General features: G+C 36.7%; 1 protein-coding gene across 1 annotated transcript; it reads right to left on the bottom strand.

The window, feature by feature from the left end:
• Nucleotides 1-69: 69 nt before the first annotated feature.
• Nucleotides 70-27,478, bottom strand: LOC128549550 (polyadenylate-binding protein 1A-like). The gene is made up of 6 exons (XM_053526473.1): nt 27,385-27,478; nt 26,628-27,026; nt 22,444-22,973; nt 16,027-16,298; nt 15,537-15,761; nt 70-850 (listed from the first exon to the last, which is right to left on the bottom strand). The coding sequence occupies exons 2-6, from the start codon at nt 26,984-26,986 to the stop codon at nt 719-721; spliced, it is 1,518 nt and encodes a 505-aa protein (XP_053382448.1). The 5' UTR covers nt 26,987-27,026; nt 27,385-27,478; the 3' UTR covers nt 70-718.

Below are 27,478 nucleotides of genomic sequence, written 5' to 3'. Positions count from 1 at the left end.
ACCAGGGAATTCCACCCCCACCCCAGGGGCTAAAAATCAATGTTTTTAGGAACAGAAGAAAAGAACACATTATGTAAATAACTATCTCAACTTTTTTAATTTCATGAAAAAAAATTCCAAAAAATCAAATACAGTAATTGAAGAGTTATATCCATTAAGTCTCTCTCTAAATGTTTAATAAGAAGTAATAGCCATTACTTTCCCTCTTCTCAAGTTTCTTGTCAAAGGTCCTTACTTATAACACAATACACAACATCAACATTTAAAATGAAACATACACACTTCTACCGTAACATATAATACAGTTTCATTTATATATATTTTCATATATAGCAGAAAAAGATAATTATAAAAGTAGTTTTTCTATTTTTTTTGTTATTTTTTCTAACAATTATGAGTTAATAAAAGAGAGAGAGTTAATGGTTTGCCATTCAATTCTGTTACAATGCTTGGATTTTTTTGGTTGCTTATTTTTGAACATTCACCTCAATTTAATTTTTTTGATAGGGTTTATCATTTTAACAAATGCAATGACTGTTCAAAAATATTCACACGTTTTTCTGATATGCAAAAAAACAAACTAGCAACGGTAAAGTTGGGTTACTTCTGCATTTTCCGACATATCAACACTTCCAACTAAAAACAGTCTCTGCTTTCAATAAAACTTCTACCAAGATTTGTAAAAAAATGCAAAATTAACGCGTCAAGCTATTTTCTTCTAACGGGTTTTCTTTCGTAAAGTCTTATTTCTCTGAATGCACTGTTCTTTCCTCATGACATTGGTGGTAGCCTGGTTAGCAGCGGCTTCCTTTGCTTGATGGGCCTGAAGTACAGCAATAGCTTCCTCAACCTGGCAACAAAGTAAAAGTGTCTCGATTACTCATGTACTGTAAAAACCAACGAAGGCCGTTATTTTAATATCTGTCCAAGTGTCTTCAAAAAAGTGTCCAATCAGTTATATGAATGGCCAGCTACCTGTAAATTTGTCAAAAGACAATATTAACTTGTACTAATGTCTTATCAGAATTGTACCCTATAATTGGTTAAAACAGCATTATCATGCATTTTAACATGACAGATGCTTTTTGAAATGTGCAATATAAACCGACTTTCATATATACCCATACAAGAATGAAGTACAAAATCTCCATCTCTCTAATTACAAAGAAACGTTTAACAAACTAATATTGAACTCTTGAAACGCACTGACAAGTTTTGACGTAGAGCAATTACTGGAGCACTGTGTGTTCAGGTGAGCTAGAAGGGCCGCAAATTTCTTTTGCTCTTACGTACTTATTAAGAGGCCATAATGTAGTTTCAAGTTCACGCTAGGTTAAAGGAAACAAGTAGGATTTTAATGAAAACTATCTCAATTTCTCTGCATATTGTGTTTGAAAAAGACTATTATCACATGTTTGACGTCGCGGGAGTGTAATAAATAGAGGATATTTGTTTGTTTTAAGTGAATATGGAATATATCTCACTGAGAAGTGAGAAAACTTCAAATATTTTCATGAGCGCGTAGCGCGAGTGAAAATGTGAAAATTTTCTCACTTTGAGGTGAGATATTCTATATTTACGAAAAACAAACAAATTTTCTTTTTATTTTATGCTTAATTACGTTGAGATATGCATTTTGCAACAAATTTTAATCTTAGCGCGGGAAACAGACGCGCGTAAACGAACATGACGTCAGACGTGTTGTGACGTTAGAAAGACGCATACGACATAAAGTTCCATTTTTTTTTAGTTCTTGCTGCATAATGTTATGAAAATCTCATTAAGTAAAATAATTTGAATCGAGAAATATACTATAAAGAACAAAGTGTGATCACAATTTTCATCATTTTTTAAGCAAATAATTTAAAATTTATAAACAATGTACAAGTAGATCGGCAAAGCTATATCATTTACAGTGAGTGATATGCAGTGAGTGATATGGATTATATCTCACTGATAAAAAAAACAGTATTTCAGCAGTTGGCATAAAATAAAGCCATTAAATAAAAATGATAATACACTATAGTCTGTCCCACCTAATTTTGGACCTCCGATAATTTATTTATACTGTATATAAAACTGTCAAAAATGGCATCGTTAATACCAGACGGTTAATATCTCTAGGCACCTTTTTCATTTTTTTTGAAAAAATGTAAAATGAAGTTAAAATTCAAGATTTTATGTTTTCCCCCATAGACTTGCATTGTAAAATGACGCGACGTCCATTTCAAGATGGCGGTGTCCATACAAACGTCATTTGGGGGTTTGCTCACAGTTAGCGACGTCAGATATATTAATTGTTGAATAACAGACATGGAAATTAAAAGAAACTTTGTCCAAAACTTGTAGTATTTTCTTGTACGGAAGACCCTGAATTAACATTTTACTTCAAATTAAAGTTATTTCTGTTTCAGGTTTTCAGCTTTTTTTTCTGAAAATGTGTTTGTACTTACTCGTTAGCATTGACGTAAAATAAATACATGTCTCAAGTCAAGTGCGTATCATTGTTTCAGCCGTAGATATCATAACACAGTTGGGGACAGTGGAGATGCGCGCAACCCATTTAACTCATTTTCATTATTGGTTACTGTTGTTTATAATCGTATCAAAGGTTCGGATGATATAAAAAAAATAAAAAGTAGACGCAACTTGACCCCGATAGTTGACCTTTCTATTATAATACATAATGGGGCACAACCTATTATTGAAAAGGAGTGTACGTAAAACACGAGCTGCATGAGAAAGGGGAATTTTAAATTTGTGAAATTATAAATTAGTGTATTGGAAAGTTTTAACTGATCACAGTAATGAAAACTGTTATTGCGCCAAGTGTTGGCAGCAGAAATTTGTGCTCTTGATATTTTGATTATTCTGTGAAAACCAGTGACTTTAGAACCAAGATTTTTTGCATAGTGTTTCATGAATATATGTAGATAACATTTCTGTGTTTTTAATTGGATTTATTCATTCGATAGTGGATTTTATTCAATAAAACAATTGGATGTACAACAGAATAGACTGCTTTTACCTGTAAAATAGTGTATATTTTTAGTGAACACAATCTCACAACATAATGTGCTTTATAAAGTATAATAGAGACCAATTATTGAAATTGGAAAACATACCCAGAAGGTTTTCACGACCAGACAAAGAAACATTGAAAATTCTAAAGGATTATGATATTTTGGTGTACAGATCTGTCAGAGGTGGTAATAATCAACATACACGTAATTGGGATATCAATCAAGGGATTAAACTGGACAATATTAGAACATTACCTGAGGCAATTTCAACTGTAATATCAACAGATAGACCAAAGCATAAGAAAAATATCAACAAAGAAGTCCTTGATTCGAAAAGAACAATGAATTTATCCCACATAAAATATGAAACTCAAACAATAGTTAAAGGCCAGAAAAATATAAAAATTTGTTGCATTAACCCAAGATCCTTGAAAAACAAAACGACAGCCTTCTGTGACTTTATTATCTCGAATGATCTAGATCTTATTGCTGTGACTGAGACATGGTTAGGCAACTCCATCGATAAAGCATGTCTAGGTGAACTGTTACCTGATGGGTACAAAATCAAGCATGTGCCACGCCCTGGTAGTAGGCGTGGAGGTGGGGTGGCCCTCATTTATAGATCGGTGATAGATGTAAAAATGGTCTCTTCAACTAGTGACAATACTTTTTCAACATTTGAACATATTGAGTGTAATGTTAGTATCAACAACTAACATTGCTCATGGCCGTTATTTACAGACCTCCCCCATCAAAGAAAAATGGTCTGAATACAAATGATTTTTTGGATACCGAGTGGCCAGATTTCTTATCAAAATACGCCGCAGTTGACAAGAATATCATCATAACTGGCGATCTGAATTTTCATTTAGACATTCCTTCTGATCGTGACACCATCAGATTTAACAGTGTGTTGCAATCTTGTGGCATGTATCAACATGTGAAAGGGCCCACCCACGTCCACGGTCATACCTTAGACGTGGTCATCACCAGAGACATAGATAAAACAGTATCGGCAGTAGCAGTGACTGATCCTGGGTTATCAGATAGCTCTGGAAAAATAGCCAAGGACCATTTCGCGGTAATGTTTAATGCACTTGCCGCGAAACCCCCTCCGGTAATGAGAACTGTGACATACAGGAAACTCCGTTCGATTGACGTTGATACTTTCAAAGCTGATATTCTATCATCCGATCTTTTGAATTTGTCACAGAGTACATCAGATGCAGAAACTCTCGTCTCATTATACAACAGTGAACTTTCAGTTTTAATTGACAATCATGCGCCTTTGTGTTCAAAAACCATCACATTGAGACCATCTTGTCCCTGGTTCTCGGAGGAGCTCCACGACGCCAAACATTTGAAACGTAAACTAGAACGTAAATGGCAGACTTCAGGACTCGCTGTTTACCACTTAATGTATAGGAACCAATGCGCAATCGTTAACAAAATGTTAAAAAAGGCAAGAACTGATTATTACTCAGAGAAAACAGAATCAAGTGAACGAGACCAAAAAAGCTTGTTCAAAATAACGAAACATTTATTGAACGGTCCAAGTGAAGCAGCACTTCCATCAGGCAAGAACCCAGAACTACTAGCACAGGAGTTCCGCGATTTCTTCATAGATAAAATAGAAAAAATCAGAACTAATATTGCATCCCAGGATCAGAATGAATCATTTACTCCAGAAGACGGACGCATATCACTATGTGATACCGCGCGTTTGATTAGTTTCAGTCCAGCAACAGAGGAGGAGGTGAAAAAGCTTGTTCAAAAGTCAGCTAATAAGTCATGTGAATTAGACCCTCTTCCTACATGGCTCTTGAAATCTTGTATAAACGAACTTCTCCCAATATTGACGAAAATTGTTCACATCTCTCTAGAAAATGCAATCGTGCCAGAATCATTTAAAAAATCACGAATAAGACCATTGTTAAAAAAGCCAAGTCTTGACCAAAACACACTCAAGAATTACAGGCTGTTTCCAATCTTCCATTCCTCTCAAAAATCCTTGAAAAAGTGGTTAACAGAAGAATGGAGGAACATTTGACGAACAATCAATTACATGAAATAAACCAGTCAGCATACAGAAAATTTCATTCAACTGAAACCGCATTGTTAAAAGTTCAGAACGACAAAGGTGACGTCACAGTACTTGTGATGTTGGACCTGTCGGCTGCATTCGACACCATTGACCATTACACCCTGCTTCACAGACTCGAATTTAATTCCGGATTCGCCGATAAACCCCTTCGATGGGTGGCATCATATCTAACAGACCGCTACCAAACAGTATGCATCGATGGCAAACTCTCTGAACCAGTCCTTATGAAATTCAGTGTTCCTCAAGGATCTGTTCTAGGCCCAAAATTCTACACGATGTACACAAAGCCAGTCGGGTCCATCTGCAGGAACCACGGTCTAAACCACCACTTTTATGCAGATGACTCCCAACTCTATCTATCGTTTAAACCAGTTGACCAAGCATCAAAGGCAGCCACAATCACACGAGTTGAACAATGCCTAAAAGAAATCATCTCATGGATGAATTCAAACATGTTAAAATTGAATGCAGACAAAACTGAAGTAATTCTTTTTTCGAGTCAAAAACACTCCAAACATGTTGAAAATCTAGAACTGAAAGTTGGCGAATCGAGCATAAGACCATCAAAAACTGTTCGAAACCTTGGTGCTACGCTTGATTCGAACATGCACATGGACCATCATGTTAATTCTGTGGCTCGAACATGCTACGGCCAAATACGACACGTTGGTCATATTCGACCATATTTGACAACTGAAGCCACAAAAAACCTGATAAACTCGCTTGTGACCTCACGATTAGATTACTGCAATGCTCTTTTGTACGGCGTGCCAAAAGCAACAACGAGCAAACTGCAAAATGTCCAAAACACAGCTGCACGTCTTATTACGAAAACAACCCGTTTTGAACATATAACACCAATCCTTAAAGATCTTCATTGGCTTCAAATACAAGATAGAATCAAATACATAATTCTCATTCAAACATTCAAGGCCTTGCATGGACAGTCGCCGGTGTATATGAGAGACTTACTGGAGGTGTACGTGCCAACTAGAAATCTGAGGTCTGCAAATGCAGGAACAACCCTTGTGCCACAAAAACGTCGACTGGTTACCTACGGGGATAGAAGTTTCAGGGTTGCCGCCGCAAAACTATGGAACTCTCTCCCTGAAAATCTCAGAAAAGATTCATCACTTAATTCATTCAAAAGAGCTCTCAAAACACACCTTTTCAAAATTTTCTACAACACATAGATACCAACTGCGACTGTTTCTATTCATAATAAATATGCCATTGTTATTTTTGTAATACAGAACTACAGCAAGTCATTCGTCGCAGACGAAGATCTCTTAACTGTACAATTCATCATATAATTAACTAAATTGACAATCCATCTTTTATTTCATCATGTCATATTTTAAGGGTTATGACGTTCTAGGTATTGGCAATAGGGGTAAAACGACCTCGGGGGTGGGGGTGCGGTCATGGCTGTTTGTTACAATAAGGCTGTAAATATTATCATTGCTCATTTATGATATTGTTGTTATAACTATTATTTTTTATTATTATGTATAACGCCATTGAAAATATCATTTATAAAAAAGGCGTTTAATCAAATTGTTCTGTTTCAGTTTTGTGATTGCATATGTCATGTTTTGTTATTTTCCTACATATCTGCGATGTGTCACATGTTTAATTGTAAAGCGCCTTTGAACGTATATTACATATGAAAAGGGCGCTCAACAAATCTGGTATAATAATAATAATATAATGTAAGTATACATACTTTGATAATGCTCTGTAAACAAACTAATTCCATATAAATATACATGGCCCCCTAATCACCCTTTATTTCTACAATGAAATAATCGACATGAATAATCAGCCGAACGTCAACCATCGCGGTCAAGTTGCGACTACTATAAAAGTCTGTTAAAAGGTTGTTTTTAAATAGCATGAATATATGTTTGTGTACTGACTGGTGCTCACTATTTTTAGTGACCGTTCGATCAAGGTAAGACATTATTCCTCTATGCAATTAATGATTTAAAATATACATATTTCAATTTGAGACAACCGCCTATATAAGGGACTACGTTAAACAAATTAATAATTGCCTTTATTCTTTATAATAACATAATACCAGTTTTTCAATTCCATCCCCGCGTCTTTATTTCTCATGCTCGGTCGTTCAGTGAAATCCAAAGTGGCATGTTAAAACATTTTTTATGCTATTGATAGGCATGGTAGACCTATAGACAAAATAATATACATGAGCCGCGCCATGTGAAAGCCAACATAGTGCATTTGCGACCAGCATCCGCGCAGTCTGGTCAACTGCCTACTGCAATTAGAGAAACCGTTAGCGAACAGCATGGATCGTGACCAGATTGCGTGGATGCTGGTCGCAAATGCACCATGTTGGTTTTCTCATGGCGCGGCTCATATGACCTTTTGAAGGTGTATTTTGTTCTTCAGCTAGATAAAAGAAGCATGTTCAAACGCGTCAGTTACTTTCATTTTCGATGATATAAAACACGTGTTTTTGTGTTGTTGTTTTTTTTTCACCAAGAATTACGTATACGAAACATTTACTTCTATTACAAACAGGACAGTACATAGCTATATTGAAAATTCAACTAAAAACACGTTGAACGCAAAACAACAACAACGACAACAACAAAAAAACACACCAAAAAAAAAAAAAAAAAAAAAAAAAAAAAAAAAAAACAGTTATTCCTTAAAAAATGATTTGTAGCAATTCAAACTTTATATAGATATTCAGTCGAAAAAATCGTACTTGCAGGAACTTTACCGTACTGTGTATAACTAGCTTATTAAATACATCTACTCATCAAGTTCATTACAAAAATATACTCAGGCAAAAATGACGGTATCAACTGCCACAACTTGTAACTAATGCACCATATAGTCTACACAGAATATCACTGCGGTCATGTACATAAGCCGTGATTTAGTCACATGCCAAATGAATTTTCATTGTAGGCCTATCATACGGAACAGGCCCGGTTAAAGAAACTTTTGACGTGGGAGCGGGGGGGGGGGGGGGGGGGGCACCAGGCTAGAACGAAGATGTCACCGCCAAGGTGCATAGCGAGTTTTGGAGGAGATGCCCTTGCCCATGTTAGGGGTTTGGGGGATATGAAATGGTGTCCTCTGGTGCATTTATTAGTGGGTGTACTCCCCTCATTTTAGTGGGGTCAGGGGGCTCTCCCCTGAAAACCTTTGAAATACAGGCATAAAAAGGTTGCTTCCGGTGCAGTTTTTGGTCTAATATAGATCTAATAATGGAGGGGTTACACCTTACTCCTCTCTTGATGTGTGTGTGTGTGTGGGGGGGGGGGGGGGGGGGGGGGGGGTTGGGGGGGGGTCAGGGGATCTCCCCTTTGAAAATTTTGAAATACTTCCGGTGCGTTTCTGGGTACAAATTTTGAGAAAAATTATTTCTTTACCAAAATAGATTTAGTAAGGTGAATCTTTGATGAGTAATACGAGTAGGCCTATAGGTCACTTCTCAGCCAACTGGAGGGTGTGTGTGTGTGTGGGGGGGGGGGCACGGGCCCCCTCCAGCCGGCCCCGGATCATGGCCTGTGGAATCTCATGAAACTTCAGAACTTATGTTGACAGCGAAACATTTGTTGGTTTTCGTGTTGTTGCTTTTACGCTTGGTTTTACGTCACACTGACACAATTTACAGGGGCGTACCTGGGCAAACGCTGATACGCCTGTACGTAAAATTAAATTCGACACCGGGAAAATGAAAAAACTTAAAGTGTGAAAAAAATGCAATAAAATGTAAAGCCTAAAGGGAGTTAGGCGGCTATTTCAAGTTCTTCGTTTAACAATATCATCTGCATGAGATTTAACAAATTCGTTTTAGAAATAGATTTATTTGTTCCTGCAATTATCTTGTAAATGGTAAGGGTAGATTCCTTGCAAGCATAAGGCACGGCAAATACTGCCAGAGCCGCACATCGCCAAATAGGCCCGCCTTAAATAAAAACACAGACGCACACATGCATGCACGCACACAAACATACTGCGATGACAAAAGGAACACTGTTGGCACTGCCCAGGAACGGGCAATGGTAACACCTTCGATATTTTTCTTCAATCGAAATCATATTTTGTTAACAAAAACAAAACAAAAATGATTTATTTGATAAAAGCTTGTCCTATTGGCAACATTTCATTGAGTTTTTCCCCAGGTGCTCCTCCTTGCATTATTTTATCACCCGGGTAGAACCAACGACATTCCGTAAGCCAGCTGGATGGTTTCTTCATATGAACAATTCAACGCCCCGAGTGAGGCTCGAACCCACATCGTTGAGATGCAGCTGACTCAAAGTTAGCGACCTTAACCACTCGGCCATAGAGGTCACAGGTAAAACATTTGTATTCAAGCTTGCAAATGGAAAACAAAAATACTTGAGTCATCCGTGGTTTCAAGTAAAAAAGCTTGCGCTAAATATAACATTTAACGTCAATATCGATGTGCAGCTCAATATATCAATCTACATCCAGATCAGGATACCGAAATACCAAAACAATTTACGCAGTTTGAATTTTCGTTTGCAAAAATTGATTTTGTTTACGTTTTCTAGAAAATGTTTACTTTCATGTGAGAAAGATATATCAATGATTATTTGATAAAACCTGACACATCCGCAATGTATGGGTAGACGCATTAAATTTTATCAAAAAACTGTCAAAATCGGATGTAGAAGTCATGCATGAAACTAAAGTTTAAACATTACGATGATTTCAAAAACGATAACAACAAAAATAGAATATCCTTACACAATCCAATCGAGACTCTCTCTCTCTCACACACACCTACCCCATACTCGCAGCATCGCTGTTGGCTCATGGTTATGCTGCTCGTCTATCTGGCGTACAGTTAAAAATCATCCAGGTACGCCCCTGATTTAGGTCATAATGGCGACTTTCCAACAATCATCTGTACACTTTACAGGTAAGAAGTCAAAATTTCAAATTTATAAATATAACGCACCTTCCGTAACCGGTAACGTCAAGGTTGTTTTGTTTTGTCGGTGATAGAAAAATCCGTTTTTACACGTTTTCTTTTAAAGTAGCTGTATCGATATGTTATAACGGAAACAAATTAACTATTTTTCTATAATTTAGGTCTGGGCTCAAACTTAAAGCAAACTGAACCATTCCCGCCTTTGATTTAAATTTTATCCACGTAGTCAGACTGGCACAGTCGACAGCTAATTTGCTTTATCCTCATTAAATTCGGGACTCAGTTAGCTTAAATATTTACTTAAGGATAACATGGTGTAATAGCCATATTTCATATCTTGTAAATGGATGGTAATATTTAAATGAAATTTGGTCACTTTAAGGTTAGAGACCACCAATTGTTTCCCATAGACTTACATTGTAACATTATGGCGTGTACGGCCTTCCACACATCGAAACATGTATATCTAATTACAAGTTTTTCAAGAACTATCTTAGTTCTACCAAAATATCGGACGAAAAACATATGAATAGTGATACTTTATTTAAGTAATTTTCGTGTGAATGAGATGACCCCCTGTTTACACCATTGACACGGCGGGAGAAATTCGTTTGATAAAACTTTTTTTCAATACACATAAAATGTAGCAAATTTTGTCAAAATGTATAATAAAATACTGTAAATGCAGTGAAAAAATATCAATTTTGAAAAAATAATCACTTCCTGGGTTTGTTTACATGACTGACCAATCAGAACGCACAGACGTTACCTTATTCCCAGGTATACACTTACCTCATTCCCAGTAAGTTCCCCGTACTTCTTGGAATTGGTGGTCTCTGACCTTAAAGACATTCAAAATTAATCAAAGGCCTGAAGGGCCTGAGAGTCGGCTAAAAATGTTGAAAGTACAAACTACAATTTGACAGGTGACACTAAGATACTGCCCATGACTATAAGTAGTTTTCCAGTAAACATTTGCCTCCGGCATTACCAAAACAGGCAATTATCGGCTGGTATATATTCGCACATGATAAAATTAGAATATGAAAATTTATATATTGAATTTTTATAGCGTGGATTGCCACATACAATTTGTAACGGATGGACGAAAGAACTGTTCAGATATTTTACAGATAAGGGACCTGGCAATAACCGTGTCACACGCTAGGTATTGTTCAATCATATTATAAGGGATGTGAATTTAAAGTATACTTACTTTTGCGTTTAAAGATATGTAAATGTTGCTGAGTGTCAATATATAGTGTCATGAATGTTTACACTGACAGGAAAATTGCGCATTCGAAACTAAGAGAAGTTACTCGGACGAGCTACCAATTTCGGAAAAGATAACCAATATTAATAAATGCAGTTCTTTTTTAGTTAAAACCATCATTTATTCTATTTCAGACCTGTTAACCCCTTCAAAACCATGTCAGTAGTCCCCAAGTATATGTACTTTCAATTATCCGTTTTGATTCATGTACAGACAGGCCCAGACCGGGCTGAAAAATGTTTGAGCCATTTTTCCATGGTCGGTAGCAGGGTGGGTGTGGGGAGGGGTGTTCCTTCCCGTTTTGAACTGCAGTCAGATTTTGAAATGAGCATTGTGGCAGGTGGTAAAAGGGCAAATGTATCAAACTGTAAAGTGGCAATACGGGGGGAGGGTGTGGGAGGATACCCCCTCCTGCAAGTAGGGTTTAGGGTATCACCACAAGGAAATTTTGAAAATGTAGACCCTTGATACAGCCTTTTGTGCGATTTCTAACTGAAAATTTTATGTTTCAATTTCTAAATATTACCCAGATTCTTTTTAGTATTACAATATTCAAAGTATGAATGACTGTCACTTCATATTTTTACTTTCCGGTCATGCCTCAGCACTAGAATATAAGTCTGATATTGATTCTATGTATGTATTATAAAAATAAATTATAGAATCATTTCTGTTACAATAATATCTATCATGTCTGTTACTTTAATGTTTAAATTTCATAACACAGCTCGATATTTACCCAAAATATTATATCCGGATATGATTACACTTTCTTTTATACTGCCAAAATCTCCAGTTTCAACAATATGTTTTACAAATTGTGATGATATGAAGACAGTTTAGCAGCAATTGGCAGTATCTGACATTGAAGTTTAAGGTGAAATTATTTAAATCATTTCATAAAAAAAAATTGTTTCGTTTCGTCAAAGCACTCTAACATAGATGATCTACTTTCGATTTCAAAAACTACAAGAAAATACAATTTAATGTTTCGCCGATTTGTTTATTTCTCGAAAAATAAGAAATAAAATCATTTTTAAAATCAGTAGTAATTAAACAAATCAGTAAGAGCTCTTTCTCGGGATAATTTATCCGCCTACTGACTGCAAAAATCAAGCCATGTGTCATCATGAAAAGCAGAATGGGTGACGGTTTCATTTTTTTGCGAACCTGAATCGTAAGCAAATTATCCAAACCAGTCAAAATTCCAGAAAGGTTACGATCTAGATTCTTTCTAGTATTACAATATCCAAAGTATGACTGTCACTTCATCTTTTTACTTTCAGATCATGCCTCAGCACTAGAATACGAGTCTGACATAGATTATATGTAGGTGTAATAAAAATAAATTCTAGAATCATTTCTGTTACAATAATATCTATCATGTATGTTACTTGGTTGTTAAAATTTCATAACACAGTTCGATATTTACGCAAAATATTATATCCGGATACGATTACACTTTTCTCCAATTTTAACAATATATTTTACAAATTGTGATGATACGAAGACATTTAGCAGCAATTGGCAGTATCTGACATTGAAGTTTACGGTTAAACTACCTCTTACTTAAATCTTTTCATAAAAAAGTGGTTTCGTTTCGTCAAAGCAGCCAAACATCTACTTTCGATTTCAAAAACTACAAGAAAATACAATTTAATGTTTCGCCGATTTGTTTATTTCTCGAAAAATAAGAATTAATATCATTTTTAATATCAGTAGTAACTAAACAAACCAGTAAGAGTTTCTTCTTCCGATAATTTATCCGTTTACTGATACAAAATTCAACCCACGCAAAGTCGTAGAAGCATTGTTATAAACAGGTCACGCGTGTTCGCCGAGAAGTGTTGAGAATGTAGTTAGGATTCATCCGCGAAGTCTCGCGGAAGAATTAACGTACTGCACATATCTTATTTGGGTCATTTAAAATGAAGCTGTCATAATTTAATTTCATCGATGTGGTAAACTCTTTGATAAGAGACATTCCAATGCTTTCAGACGTACCCACTCAATAAAATACTAGCAGTATGTTCTGGAACTACATTTTGTCTTTCGCTGGATGTTACGCAAGCTTTGTAAGTCTGCGTATTCATAAAATGCACAGCACAATAAATTTGTTATTTGCGCAATGATTTTAAAGATTCTTTTTTGAAACGGACAGGGTAGCAAATGGATAATTTGGCTAATAAGTTAATATGCAGTCTTATTTGAATTTGTGAACATCATATTTGCTATTTTGTGACAAAAGAGCATAAAATTCGTCACCATAATCATATGCGCAAATGTATTACCAAATCCCGCAGAATCGTTATGCGTGTTTATGCTTAATGAGTTACCGCGGAAGAAAATACGTGGCTTTATTCGAGTATTGCACAATTACAACTCATAAATATGACAGATTACATCGTATATTGGTCATAGCAAATAGGATTGACATAAATGAACTTCATTCGATCAATGAACTCTTTGAAATTAGAGACAATCCAATGGAACTACATCACTTCGCTGTGTTGTGAGGCCATTTAAGAATGAGAAGTCGTGCGATAGCAAGGCCTCGTCATACGCTTGACAGCGTTTAGCCGACACAAAAACGTTTCACCGCGAGATTTTTTGATTTTTTTCTTTTTTGGGGGAGATAATCGGTATTGAAGTTAACATTGATGCCTATGGGAAATATATAATTTCTTTAATAATGAGAATCTGAGCTTGAGTTTCGAGAACATTTTGTGGTAGAAAGCTGCATTATATGATTCTGATACAAATATCATAAAGAAATCTAAAATTCCCCGTAGGAAAGAGGAGAAAATTATTTTTCTAGTTTTCAGGGGAGATAACTCATGAAAAACCAAAATTATCAGGGGAGGTAGTCTACAGGACACTTTTGAGAACTTCTGCCACTATATAACTTGTCAATATGCACCTTATTTCTATCGTTTGGCATTTTCAAAGCTTACATTATCAAGTGGTTTGTACGCTTTTGGTGAAAGTGAGGCCTATTACGGGTAGTCATCCTTAATTAATTATTGTTGGGGTAGCTATGCACTTGATCGCTCGAGATATTTAGTGACGTCATATATTGTATGACATAATTAGAATTAATTTTAGCGTTTGAAAAGTTGTTGTGTCATGGCGAGCTTCTTAAATATGTAGAAGGCTATATTCTAAGGAGGCTGAAGCAGTTGATGTCTTTCTATCGTACAGGTTCTTCCTGGATTATGCATTTGGAAAATACTGTGATTAAAGATATAATGTTTCAAATGCATATTTCAGTTATTTGCCTGAAATTCTTCGAAAGACTGCCCCAGATTGACTGGATCAATTTTCGGATGATGGATTTTCAGTGCAAAACTTCTGACTTTGAAAATTGTGCATTGAACTGGACATCGTTTGGAAGATTTAAGGATAAATGGAATATAATTAATTTATCAAAGGAATTTATAACTGAATACTTTACTTAATGGCCGGATTCTTTCGTGCAAAGTAAGTTCTTTTTCTCTTTTTCATTTTTACATTTTTCAAAATTTCGTTTGTATATACTAAATTGTAAATTCTGTTTCAAACCCATTCTGTTTCTTACGGGAGGAAAAATATCTTAGTGTAAAAAATAAGTGTGAAACGTCCCCAAGGAATAACACGCGAAATTTCCCGAAAATCTCCAAAATAGAGAATATTTGGCAATGGCGACCAGAAATAAACAACAGCGAATTCCCATAGAGAAACTGAAATTTAGTCGCACGGGAAAACCAGACGATTGTTTCAAAAACCCTTGAAATTCTCGAGGGTGACTTTTATTTTGTTCACAAAAACATGTTTTATGTTCTTTGATCCAGTTTCACTTCTTCATTTCAGCCCAAAGTTGAGGTCCAAAATTAGGTGGAACAGACTATAGTGTAATAAAGCTTTGACGTCGACGTCGTTTATAGTATAGGCGACGTTGGTCAAATTGACTTGTTTATATAGTAAAAGAAAGTAGAATGTTTGGTGTTTCGACAGGAAAGGCTAACATGTGATAAAAAGAATATTACATTTGTGACTTTCCACATTGAATTTATTAAACTCGTTGAATAATTAAAATTGATAAAATGATCATTTTATTCAACTCGTTTAATAAATTCAATATGAAAAGAGTTCAAAAGACACTCATGTAATATCCTCTATATATAAAATATATTGTACTGAAAACCCCACCTTGGCTTTCAGAGACTCGGTTGATTCCAACATGTACAGCAACTCGGAGTTGTCGATTTCCAACAACATGGCTGTTATTTTACCCGCGATGTCTGGGCACATGCGCTGGATGAGGGGGAACAGACGTTCTCCCAACATCTGCTTCTGTTCCTGGGGAGGAGCCGCTGCCAACATGACGGCTGTCAGAGCATCCTGGCCTGGTACAACAATAGCCTGGCTCTGCTGCTGCAAACCACACAAAAAATACTTATTTTACTTATTTCATAGGGTAAAGGGAGCTGATAAAATGGTTACTATGTCACCGAGTTTGTCAAACCAATTGTGGGCTTGCTTTTAATTGTTACAAAAAAAATGAGCCACAGAAAATCACGATCATTTAGTAATCATTGAAATAACTTTCGTCGTAATTTCTTCAATGTAAAATTAACTAGATTTGTTCAAAATCTTACTTTAAAGACCGTCAACTGCCATTAAAGGAAGTTCATTGTACCTGTGGCCTGTTGTTCTGGAACTGACTGTACCCTGTTATAGCAACCAGGTGCATGGTTGGGGCCTGTGGCTGCAGGGGTCTTCCTGGCATCGAGCTCTGAGGCATGCTCATCCCTGGTCGAGCCTGGGCTGTAGACTGGTCAGTGATTGGTCTGACATTCATGGTGGATGGCCTCATTTGCTGCTGAGCACTTGGGCCTCCGCTTGATTTGGCTGACGCTGAAGGTCTTGGACCTGGTCTCACTGGTCCGCCTGGCATCGACTGGAAGCTTGCTGTAATTGTTGCAATTTGTCAGTTAATTCCATTCTCAAGTTTTCAGCAGGTTTATACAATTTTTTGATATTCTTTCTTCAGGCTGGGAACTCACAGCAAAAATTCGAAAAATCAACTTTCTTAAGCTTGACATACTCTTTTTCAACAGAATTATATAGAGAGATTCTGGCAGTCAAAAGCCTGTAATTGGGACCATAATGAAAAGTCAAAGCCCAATTTCTTCTGTGAAAAAAAATCACTTATTTTCCTCAAATTATAAAATCAAATATGCAAGAAGTGAAGAACATAATATATGTTTTATGATCCAGTATATCCTTAAAAAGATTAAACTTGAAAGGTACAATCAGGTCAAGAACAAGCAAATTCGATGAATTGGTATCCCCGCCGAATGGGTGGGTTTGTGGTGAGGAATGGCAAAGAAATATATCCAACAAATGTCCTCAAGAGAGCACGATCAAGTAAGAAATCTGGAAGTGGTGTGTGTGGGGGGGGGGGGGGGGGGGGGGGGGGGGGGGGCGAGATATTACATTTGAACTTAAAAGAACAAATGTCCTCAAGAGAGCACGATCAAGTAAGAAATCTGGAAGTGTGTGTGTGTGTGTGTGGTGGGTGGGGTACAACTTCACATGTTGGTAAATTTTCATGGAAGGTTTGAAAATTTAAAAAAATGGTGGAGTTGGGGTGGGGGTGACCGGGTGGAGGAGGGAAGTGGGGGGAGGGTATGTTGATAAATATTCATGAAAGGTTTAAAGTTTAAAAAAAAAAGAAAAAATGAAAAGAAATAGTGTGGTTGGGGAGGGGGAGTGGGTGGGTGTGTGACCAGGGAGGTTGGGGTGACCGGGTGTGGGTACACAACTTCACATGTTGATAATAAAATTCAGTATTCCCAGTCACGTAAATATGTATGTGTTTCACGCACAGATTTCACATTCCACGTAATGAAAAAGTCTCCCAAGAGTGAAACCACGCGCCGAAAAAGAAAAAATACACCATTGTCCTTAATCAATTAACCTTAATATCGCTGTCGTATTCCTATGTTGTGGTCACTAATTAAAATATTTATTCAATTCTATGGTGGCATATTTCTGCCACGATGCCATGATGACCCTGGATCGCTGACCTGCGTTATATGAGCTACATGTTTCAAATGTCAAACTGATGCTAAAATATTAAGAAAGTAGGTCAGTAGGTCACATTTATGGTCACTGAAAGTCAGTTTTAAGGTAGTTCTGCACATCTGATAAACCGGAAATGATGGCATAACGTCATTTATCCGGAAAAAGTAGAATAAAGCCTGGAGTCTGCGTACATTATATGCCGTATGTTTATTTATAACTGTGAGAAGTTCCATCAAAATCTACATTGTAGAAAAATTTCATTCGCGAAAATGTTTTGAAAGGTATGATCTTCCCATAGACTCCCATTATGAAAAATTGCCCGAGGTCCAAATTTTTCAAATCAGTCCAGCAAAAAAATCAAGCACACGACCCTTTCTTTTTTATTTGCTCAATTTTCTAGGTATATTCTGAAATTTTGAAAAATCAGAGTTAAATCAAATTCTACATTGTAGAAAAACTTTCGATCCAAACGTGCAGAACGTCACATTCATTGTCACTGAAAGTCAGTTTTAAAATTGGTGTGCAAAACTGTACATGTCATCTAAATTTCAAGGCTGTATCTTAAAATACAAGAAAGTAGGTCAGTAGGTCAAGGTCACAGCCGGGTAACCCCTGAGCACTTGGGGTCATCAGGTAATTATAAACAGTCTAGGAAATATGATATGATAATTTTCTAAGTATTTTTTCCTATATAACTCATAGAACAAGTGACCCCCGGGGCGGGGCATCTTTTCACCCCAGGGGCATAATTCAAACAATCTTGTTAGAGATCAACTAGGCAATGATACATACATAATATCAAAGGCCTAGGCCTTGAACTTTCAAAGTTTTTTCCTATTTAAGTCTATGTAAAACTTGGGACCCCCAGGGCAGGGCCTCTTTTCACCATAGGGGCATAATTTGAACAATTTTATTAGTAGACCACTAGGCAATGCAACACACCAAATATCAAAAGCCTAAGCCTTGCAGTTTCAGGCAAGAAGATTTTAAAAGTTTTTTTCTATATAAGTCTATGTAAAACAAGGGACCCCCGGTGCAGGACCTCTTTTCACCCCAGGATAATAATTTAAACAATCTTGGTAGAGGACCACAAGGCAATGCTACATATCAAATATCAAAGGCCTAGGTCTTGTGGTTTCAGACAAGAAGATTTTAAAAGTGTTTCCCTATATAAGTCTATATAAACCATGTGACCCCCAGGTCGGGGCTATACTTGACCCTAGGGAGATAATTTGAACAATCTTGGTAGAGGACCTCTAGATGATGCTACATACCAAATATCAAAGCCCTAGGACCTGTGGTTTTGGACAAGAAGATTTTCAAAGTTTTCCGTAAATAACTCTATGTAAATCATGTGACCCCCAGGGCGGGGCCATATTTGACCCTAGGGGGATAATTTGAATAATCTTGGTAGAGGACCACTAGATGACTAAATAAAAAAGCCCTACGACCTGTGGTTTTGGACAAGAAGATTTTTACAGTTTTTCCTTTCGGTTGCCATGGCAGGCAGAGTTCTGCATGGATTTTAATTCTTTGAGCACTTTTGAAAGGGGGCCATCCAAGGATCATTCCTGTGAAGTTTGGTGTAAATCTGCCTGGTGGTTTTCAAGAAGATTTTTTTTAGAAATTGTTGACGGACGACGGACGACGGACGACGCACGACTGACGACGGATGAAGGGCGATCACAAAATCTCACCTTGTCACTACGTGACAGGGGAGCTAAAAAGAGGTCGTTGCAAGAGCATGCCTGCCTAGCAAAGTCTTAAGCTGTTAACTTAAGGTAAAGAAGGCGTAATGAGCGGGAACTTCAAAAACAAGTTGCATCCTTGATAACAGGTTTAAATAACAGCAAAAGCTGATCTTCACCCGATGTACAATTATTAAAAAGGTCAAATGCACAGTTTTTACGCAAATGACGTCGAAAAATCACGTTTTAGCCTAACCCTAAATAGTTGTGACGTTGCTGTTTTTAAGACGATTAATTTAGTTTCGGGGTGTCCATTCAATTTAACTAGAATGTGTCTGTAGGACACAGGGAGTGCCCCCACAAATAAGGGACAATAATTCGAGTGTTTGCAGTCTTAAGGGGGTATAGCCTCAACAAACATTTTACATAAAGGATTCATCATTCTAGGAGTTATGAACATCATGCAATTTGTGCAAGGTCACATTATAATAAAGACTCATGCAAGGTTTTATGAATTTACATGAAACACTTTTTGAGCTGGGCACATCACAAGGTGAAAATGTGCATTTTTGACTATTTCAGGGACCATAACTCTGAAAATAGGGGGCGGAGCCAGCCGAAAAATAGAAGGTGCGCAAGTTCATATCATGATAAAGACTCAAGCAATGTTTCATCAATTTATATGAAATACTTTTTGAGCTAGGCGTGTCACAAGGTGAAAATGTGCATTTTTGACTATTTCAGGGGCCATAACTCTGAAAATAGGGGGCGGAGTCAGAGGAAATATAGAAGGAGCGCAAGTTTATATGATCAAGATTCATGCAAGGTTTCATCAATTTATATCAATTACTTTTTGAGCTAGGCGTGTCACAAGGTGAAAATGTGCATTTTTGACTATTTCAGGGGCTATTACTCTGGAAATAGGGGGCGGAGTCAGACGAAAGGTAGGAGGTGCGCAAGTTCATATCATGATAAAGACTCATGCAAGCTTTCATCAGTTTATATCAAATACTTTATAATGACCAAGTTTCATTAAGATATGGTCATAAATGTGGCCTCTAGAGCGTTAACTAGCTTTTCCTTTGATTTAACCCAGTGACCTAGTTTTTGACCCGACATGACCCAGATTCGAAACTGATCTAAAGATCATCAAGATTAACATTCTGACTAAGTTTCATGAAGATACAGTCATAAATGTGGCCTCTAGTGTGTTAACAAGCTTTTCCTTTGATTTGACCTAGTGACCTAGCTTTTGACCCCACCTAAACCAGATTTGTTTTTGAACTATAGATCATCAAGATTAACATTCTGACCAAGTTTCATTAAGATACGGTCATAAATGTGGCCTCTACAGTGTAAACTAGCTTTTTCTTTGATTTCACCTGGTGACCTAGTTTTTAATTCTACATAACCCAGATTCAAACTGGACCTTAAAATCATCAAGATTAACATTCTGACTAAGTTTCATGAAGATACAGTCATAAATGCGGCCTCTAGAGTGTTAACAAGCTTTTCCTTTCATTTGACCTGGTGACCTAGTTTTTAATCCCAGATAATCCAATATCAAACTCATCCAAGATTTTATTGAGGGTAACATTCTGACCAAGTTTTATTAAGATTGGTTAAAAATTGTGAACTCTAGAGTGTTACCAAGCTTTTCCTTTGATTTGACCTGGTGACCTAGTTTTTGAACCCAGATGACCCAATATCAAATTAATTCAAGATTTTATCAAGGGTAACATTCTGACCAAGTTTCATTAAGATTGAGCCAAAAATGTGACCTCTAGAATGTTTACAATCTTTTCCTTTGATTTGACCTGGTGACCTAGTTTTTGAGCCCAGATGACCCAATATCAAATTCTTTCCAGATTTTATTGAGCGTAACATTCTGACCAAGTTTCATTAAGATTGGGCCAAAGTTGTGACCTCTAGAGTGTTAACAAGCTTTTCCTTTGATTTGACCTGGTGACCTAGTTTTAGACCCCAGATGACACATTATCGAACTCGTCCAAGATTTTATTGAGGGTAACATTCTGACCAAGTTTCATTAAGATTGCGCCTAAATTGTGACCTCTGGAGTGTTAACAGTCAAATTGTTGACGACGACGGACGACGGACACAGGGCGATCACAAAAGCTCACCTTGAGCACTTCGTGCTCAGGTGAGCTAAAAAGGCAAAACTAAAACAGAATGGAATACCTGTAAAAAAAAAGGAACATGATTGAAGCTGACGCAAATTAAATTGACTGTGCTATCATATAACGTCCAATAAATGTTTCTAAATCCCCCGAGTCTCAACAAATATATATTCTTAATACGAAAAATAACCATGGTAGTTGAAAATGTATGTAAACAATTAATCTAAAACCAATCATTTTGAGCGTACATAAAGTTTATCCAACTTATGTGCATTCGTACACCGCATGTTTTGGCGATGTGGCTTCTTAATGCATCTATTTTTTATAATGTGAGGTCACACGCTTCAAATTAAGTATTACATAATGTAAAATATACAAAGAAAAGATTATCTGAGCAAAATAGATCCAAATTGATGGATTTTGTGAACGACATTTCGTTGACAAGAAAGCTAAAGTCGTCAATTTACACTCAATAAGTTTTTATTTATGACATCATTCTTCCTTGTAGAAACGGCATTACACAGCTAAAACATTTGTCCACGCGATGCACAATTTTAATAACCGCAATAATGTTGAAATAACATATTTCTTAAAAAATTCTGACCTTGTATCTTGTTAACTACTGATGTCGGCCATTTTATGTTAAAAATTAATTTTCATGAACCTTTTCCTCTCGCTTAAAATTTTAACGAGCACAAATACGTCTGATGGTTACATTATTTTATTTTACAGAACCGAAAACAGAAACTACGCTTGCGCTGAAATCTGTCCGTATCGGACCGCAGTAAATATAAAGTGCCGTTTACGGCACATGACGCGTACCAGCCGATGTTATCTCTTTGTCGGCTCGCCATTTTCTTTTTCGAGGGGGAATTGCTTTGAAATGGGGGGACATACTATTTTGAGTGAGGGATAATGGGGCTCCAAATTTTCCAAAGCGAGAGCCCTGGGCCAATTGACGTCAGCGTAATGTTAACTTGATAGCCATAGCGAAAACGCTTTATCTTTTATATGATATGTCCGATCCTTATACAATACTTTCAGGTATAATGCAAATTTTCTTAATATTATGGAGATATGTATGACTGACATTAAACATGTTATGAATCAAGTATCAGTACTTTCTGAGTTCCCATTTTATATTCATGATTTTCAAACAGTAAAAACACGTAATTATGTACAATTTCAACATAAGCTTACCTTTCACTGTCCAAAGAGACTGTTCCTTACTTAGATACTCCTCAATGTCTGTATTTATCTCAGATTTCATGACATTTAACTTTCTCGATGTAGATTGTTTGACGAGGTCAGTCCCCTCCGAAAACGCTTTCTCACCATTCTTCACGTCAACGAAATTTTGGGCTTCATTGTCATCCTTAGAATGTGTGAGTTTATGCAGTCGTTCATCAATAACGTTCAGGAGACCATCAATCTTCTTGCTGTATGCGTTTATATTGTCTGCCAGCTCTTTGTGTTTAGACCTTACCTCTTTTAATGACTTTCTCTCCAGTTCTTCAACTCTAGCGATAATACGCTTCTTAAAATCTTGTAAGTCATCAATAAAACCATCGCGCTGTTTATCTAAATGTCTGAGGTCATTCTCCATTTTAGACTTCAGGTCTTTCAGATCTGCCTTTACTTTCTCGAGAGAAATTTTGGTCTTCTCCTTCCCTTGTCCCTTCAGCAACCTACTAGCAATATTAGGAATATATTCTACTCCTTCACATGACCTGTAATAGGTGATACATCAACTCACTCATAGAGTCCTAATGTTAGACATCATATATGTCAAAAGCTTTTATGTAAATATTGTTAAAAAACGGTAATAATATTAAGAAAGTCGTAATTTTCATTTCCGCATTTTCATTTTCTTTACATTCATGCCATGGTTGTGGTTCACTTTAACTCGATAATAGATGAGTTACACTCGAAAAATCTTTGTTATCTCAAAAAGAAAGGTTGTATATTAAGAAACTCAAAGTTATTAGCTGGTCCTATTTCGACGAACAAAATGGTGTAGTACTTATAGTGTAAGATAGCTTTTCTATCTATTAATCTTTCGTCTCTTGGACAGTTATCTGCAGTCATTTGCATGTTTATTTTTCGTCACTTCAACTAGCAAAATTCAAATTTACGACTTCGTGGGATCATAAACTACGTTGAAATGCATACGAGTGTTTATCGAAATTCGAATACTTTTTCAACCATTTCATAAATCAAATCGAGATTTATCTATCGCTCACTCTTCACATCTTTTCTTAAAGGGACTAAATAGGAAAATTAAATATTTAATGATACTCTCGCATATCAAACAGTGTAGAAAAAATCAAAGCCCTAAATGGGATAAATGCAAGAATGCGACGGTCAATTTAACCCAATACATTTTATCAAACATAACTCATTTTACTATCTCACTAGTTTCTCTCAAATGATTTAGGGAAGACATTATGGTGGCTGATTTCTGCCATTTCGTGTTGTCGTTTCGGCGGGGCGTAAACACGAAAACACCTTCATCTGTCTGTCTGTCCTTCCGTCTGTCTGTCCGTCTGTCTGTCCGTAGACACAATCTTGTGCGCACCATCTCTCCTCATCCCCTTGACACAATTTAATGAAACTTCACACAAGTGATCAGTAACAACAGTAGTTGTGCATGGAGCATGTTAGGTTCTTTCAGAAAAAAAAATTGCAGAGTTATGGGACTTTGTTTTTTGTTACTATACTATATACATAGACACAATCTTGTGCGCACCATCTCTCCTCATCCACTTGACACAATTTAATGAAACTTCACACAAGTAATCAGTAACAACAGTAGTTGTGCATGGGGCATGTTAGGTTCTTTCAGAAATTTTTTTTGCAGAGTTACGGGACTTTGTTTTTTGTTACTAAACTATATACATAGACACAATCTTGTGCGCACCATCTCTCCTCATCCCCTTGACACAGTTTAATGAAACTTCACACAAGTGATCAGTAACAACAGTAGTTGTGCATGGGGCATGTTAGGTTCTTTCAACGACAAAAATTGCAGAGTTATGGGACTTTGTTTCTCGTTAACATACTATGTACATACAGTCTGCATATGCAGTCTTGTGCGCGCCTAATCTTCCGAACCCTTGCACACAATTTAATGAAACTTCACACAAGTGATCAGTACCAACCCTAGTTGTGCATGGTGCATGTTACGTTCTTTTAGATAAATATTCTGCATAGTTATGGGACTTTGTTTTTTATTACTATACTGTATACATACAGTCAATATACATACAGTCCACATAATTATGCAATATTGTGTGCGTCAAATTGCAATGTACTGTGTCAGTGCATGCGGGGGGTACATTCATCACCATTAGTGATAGCTCTAGTTGACATAGTTCCAGAAATATTTTTTTGGGGTGCGGGGAGCGGCAACAGTTAAAGAATGAAGGCGGCATCGACGAGCCGAGTGGGGTTAGGCATGGAAAGGGTTAAACTCTCATGTTAGGTAGGTCAGGACGTATCTGCCTTTAAATGTTTCGAATATATGTATAAAGTGGTGGCGTCTGCTGCATTTTTTGAGCCCAAATTTTGAGGTACGGGGGTTTGGTATTTCGTGTGAAAAAGGTAATCTTCATTGAGGCCCACGCATATACGTAATTATTTTTCTATTTGTCGGGCTCGGGTTCTGGGCAGGGGCCGATGGCCGTGCCATCTCCCAACCCAAACCCAAACCTCAACCCCTAAAGTGACCTGCACTCGTCATAGTTGCACCCAACCCAACTGTTTTGGCAAAGGAATAATATGTTTACACAATTTAGACCCAAAAATGCAATAGAGCCCATCATTTCATTCCTTTATTTCAAAAATGTCAGTGAGGATACCCTCTGACCCCCTAAATCGGAGGGCATGACACGCTAACGTATCTCAAAATTTGGAAAAAAATTGCAGCAGTGACCACCATTTTATACCTATATTTCAAAACTGACAAGGGAAAGACCCTGTGACTCAACTGTCAGGAGGGAGTTAACCGTACTTCAAAATTTGCAGCAGAAGCCAACATTTTATATATGTATTTCAAACAATTAAAGGTAGACACGATCTGCCCCACCTACACAACTCGGCTCGCCGATGCCGTCTTCATTCTTTAACTGTTGCCGCTCCCCGCACCCCAATGAAATATTTCTGGAACCGGGTCAGTAATCAAACACTTCGTATGCTTAAAACGATAACTGACATCTGACATATTATTGTACTGTTTTATAACCTCAAATCTCCTAATGCAGCTTTAAGGAATATAAATAAATTTCGAATTGGCGGTCCGTTCGAATAGAAAGAGAAATGTTTTTAAAACTCTTTACCACTGACTTCAGAATAACTCTACATTTTATAAGAGATGTCTAAAAAGAATTTGTCGTGTTTTCGTGTTGTCGTCTCGGCGGGGCGAAAACGCGACAACACGAAAACTCGACAAATAATGTATTTGTCGTGTTTTCGACAACTTTCGACAAATAATGTACTTGTCGTGTTTTTGTGTTGTCGTGTCGGCGGGGCGAAAACACGACAAATAAAGGGCGCCGACATGAAAAATTTATACCCGCAGACACGAAAACTCGACAGATAAATCTGCCGTGTCGGCGCCCTTTAAACGTCGAGTTTTCGCCTAAAATTTGTCGTGTTTTCGCCCCGCCGACATGGCAACACGAAAACTCGACAAAGTAGGTATTTGTCGTGTTTCGTGTTTTCGCCCCGCCTACACGATAACTCGAAATGGCAGAAATCAGCCACCATAAAGACATTGACATAAGGTACTTCTTTAAAATAGAATTAATATAATCTAATTACACTGTAAAGAACCTGTTTGAAACAATACGAATACCTCATTATTTGTCAGTATAATACACTGGAAATCTTACAAAATGTAAGATTTTTGTAGTGTTTAAGAAAATAAAGGGAAATTTATACTTGCCAGAATATTTCTAGAATGATCCCTAAACTTTTTAGATGAACCGGTGAGAAAGTAAAGTTGATTCTGTCTCAAAGTGCTGAATATCATTAACAGTTAAATTTGCCCGTCGCTTTTAATCTATTTAAAGCTTTGATTAATCATATAATCTATTTAAACGTATAACATGTATGGGGACGTGTATATGTTTTTAAAGATTTACGAATTTAAGCTGACCTAATAATTATAATTTACGAGTTTCCGCGTGCAAACATTTTTTATTTATATGAAATTTAGAATGGTAGAAATGTTCTCATTTCTTTCAATTAATACATGGACAGTTATTTATCAAGATAATGAGAACTTTTCCAAAGTTTTATTCTAGGTTATCCGGAAAAAGAACGTGACGTCATGACATCTCTTTTGATTAAATACTTAATAAAATTGTGATATATACAATTACCTATGTTTCACAGCGATACAAACGGTACAGCACACAAGATCATGGTGTCCGCAAAACATTTTCACCACCTCCCCATGATGTTCTTCGCATACATCAGTCGGCAAATCGTTGGAAGACTGTGTCGCCGATTTTCCGAAATTTTGTCCGAAAGTATCCGAAGTCTTGTCAGTTGCACTGTGATTTTTGGTAAACTTGTTGTGAACATTAACACATCTCTGACAATAAAAAGCCTGACATATGCTGCAATGATACAATGCCTCCGTGTTTTTGCCATCTTCCGAACATGGTGAGCATGAAAAGTCATGAAACGCATCAGATGCATCAATTTGTGATCTACCAAACATTCTATGGGTAGCCATTTCATCTATGGAAATAACCTAAACTTCCCTGTTCAGTACACTAGGAAAACGAAAATAGAAATATTATCAATGTAAAATACTACTAAAACGAAAGTTGTAATGAATTTAATATAGCAAATCAAAACTAGGCAATGAAATATACACAAGAAATAATTTTAATGTTAAGGTTTAAGGAGGTGTAGATCTAGCCTTCATTTTAATTAAACATTAGATTTATTAACAAGTTAAAGCATAGCAAAAGTTCCTTCTAGGGCACATCTATATAAATATATAATGATCATCTTGTAAAATTTTGGTTGCAATGTCTGTTTTATACTGCCAAAAATATCAAGTAGGTATTTGCTCTAGTTATTATTTAACATAAATTGTTAAATCCAACAACATATTAAATCTGTTACCACTTTCAGTTGAGTAAATACGGCAATAAGACAATGACCCGGTCAATCCGTTATGATTCGATGCGTGAATTTGTTGCACATAATTAGAGGGTCG

The sequence above is a fragment of the Mercenaria mercenaria genome, chromosome 16, assembly GCF_021730395.1.
Source record: "Mercenaria mercenaria strain notata chromosome 16, MADL_Memer_1, whole genome shotgun sequence".
NCBI lineage: Eukaryota > Metazoa > Mollusca > Bivalvia > Venerida > Veneridae > Mercenaria > Mercenaria mercenaria.
This window is presented reverse-complemented; position numbering and strand designations above follow the sequence as displayed.

Bases quoted from the DNA above. Each gene is read 5' to 3' on its own strand.
- LOC128549550 (XM_053526473.1), bottom strand. From the start codon at position 26,986: ATGGCTACCCATAGAATGTTTGGTAGATCACAAATTGATGCATCTGAT. The intron at 15,762-16,026 runs GTACAATGAACT...TGTGGTTTGCAG, and splicing joins TCCAGAACAACAGGCCACAG to CAGCAGAGCCAGGCTATTGT. The intron at 851-15,536 runs GTGGGGTTTTCA...CTTTGTTGCCAG, and splicing joins CCGAGTCTCTGAAAGCCAAG to GTTGAGGAAGCTATTGCTGT.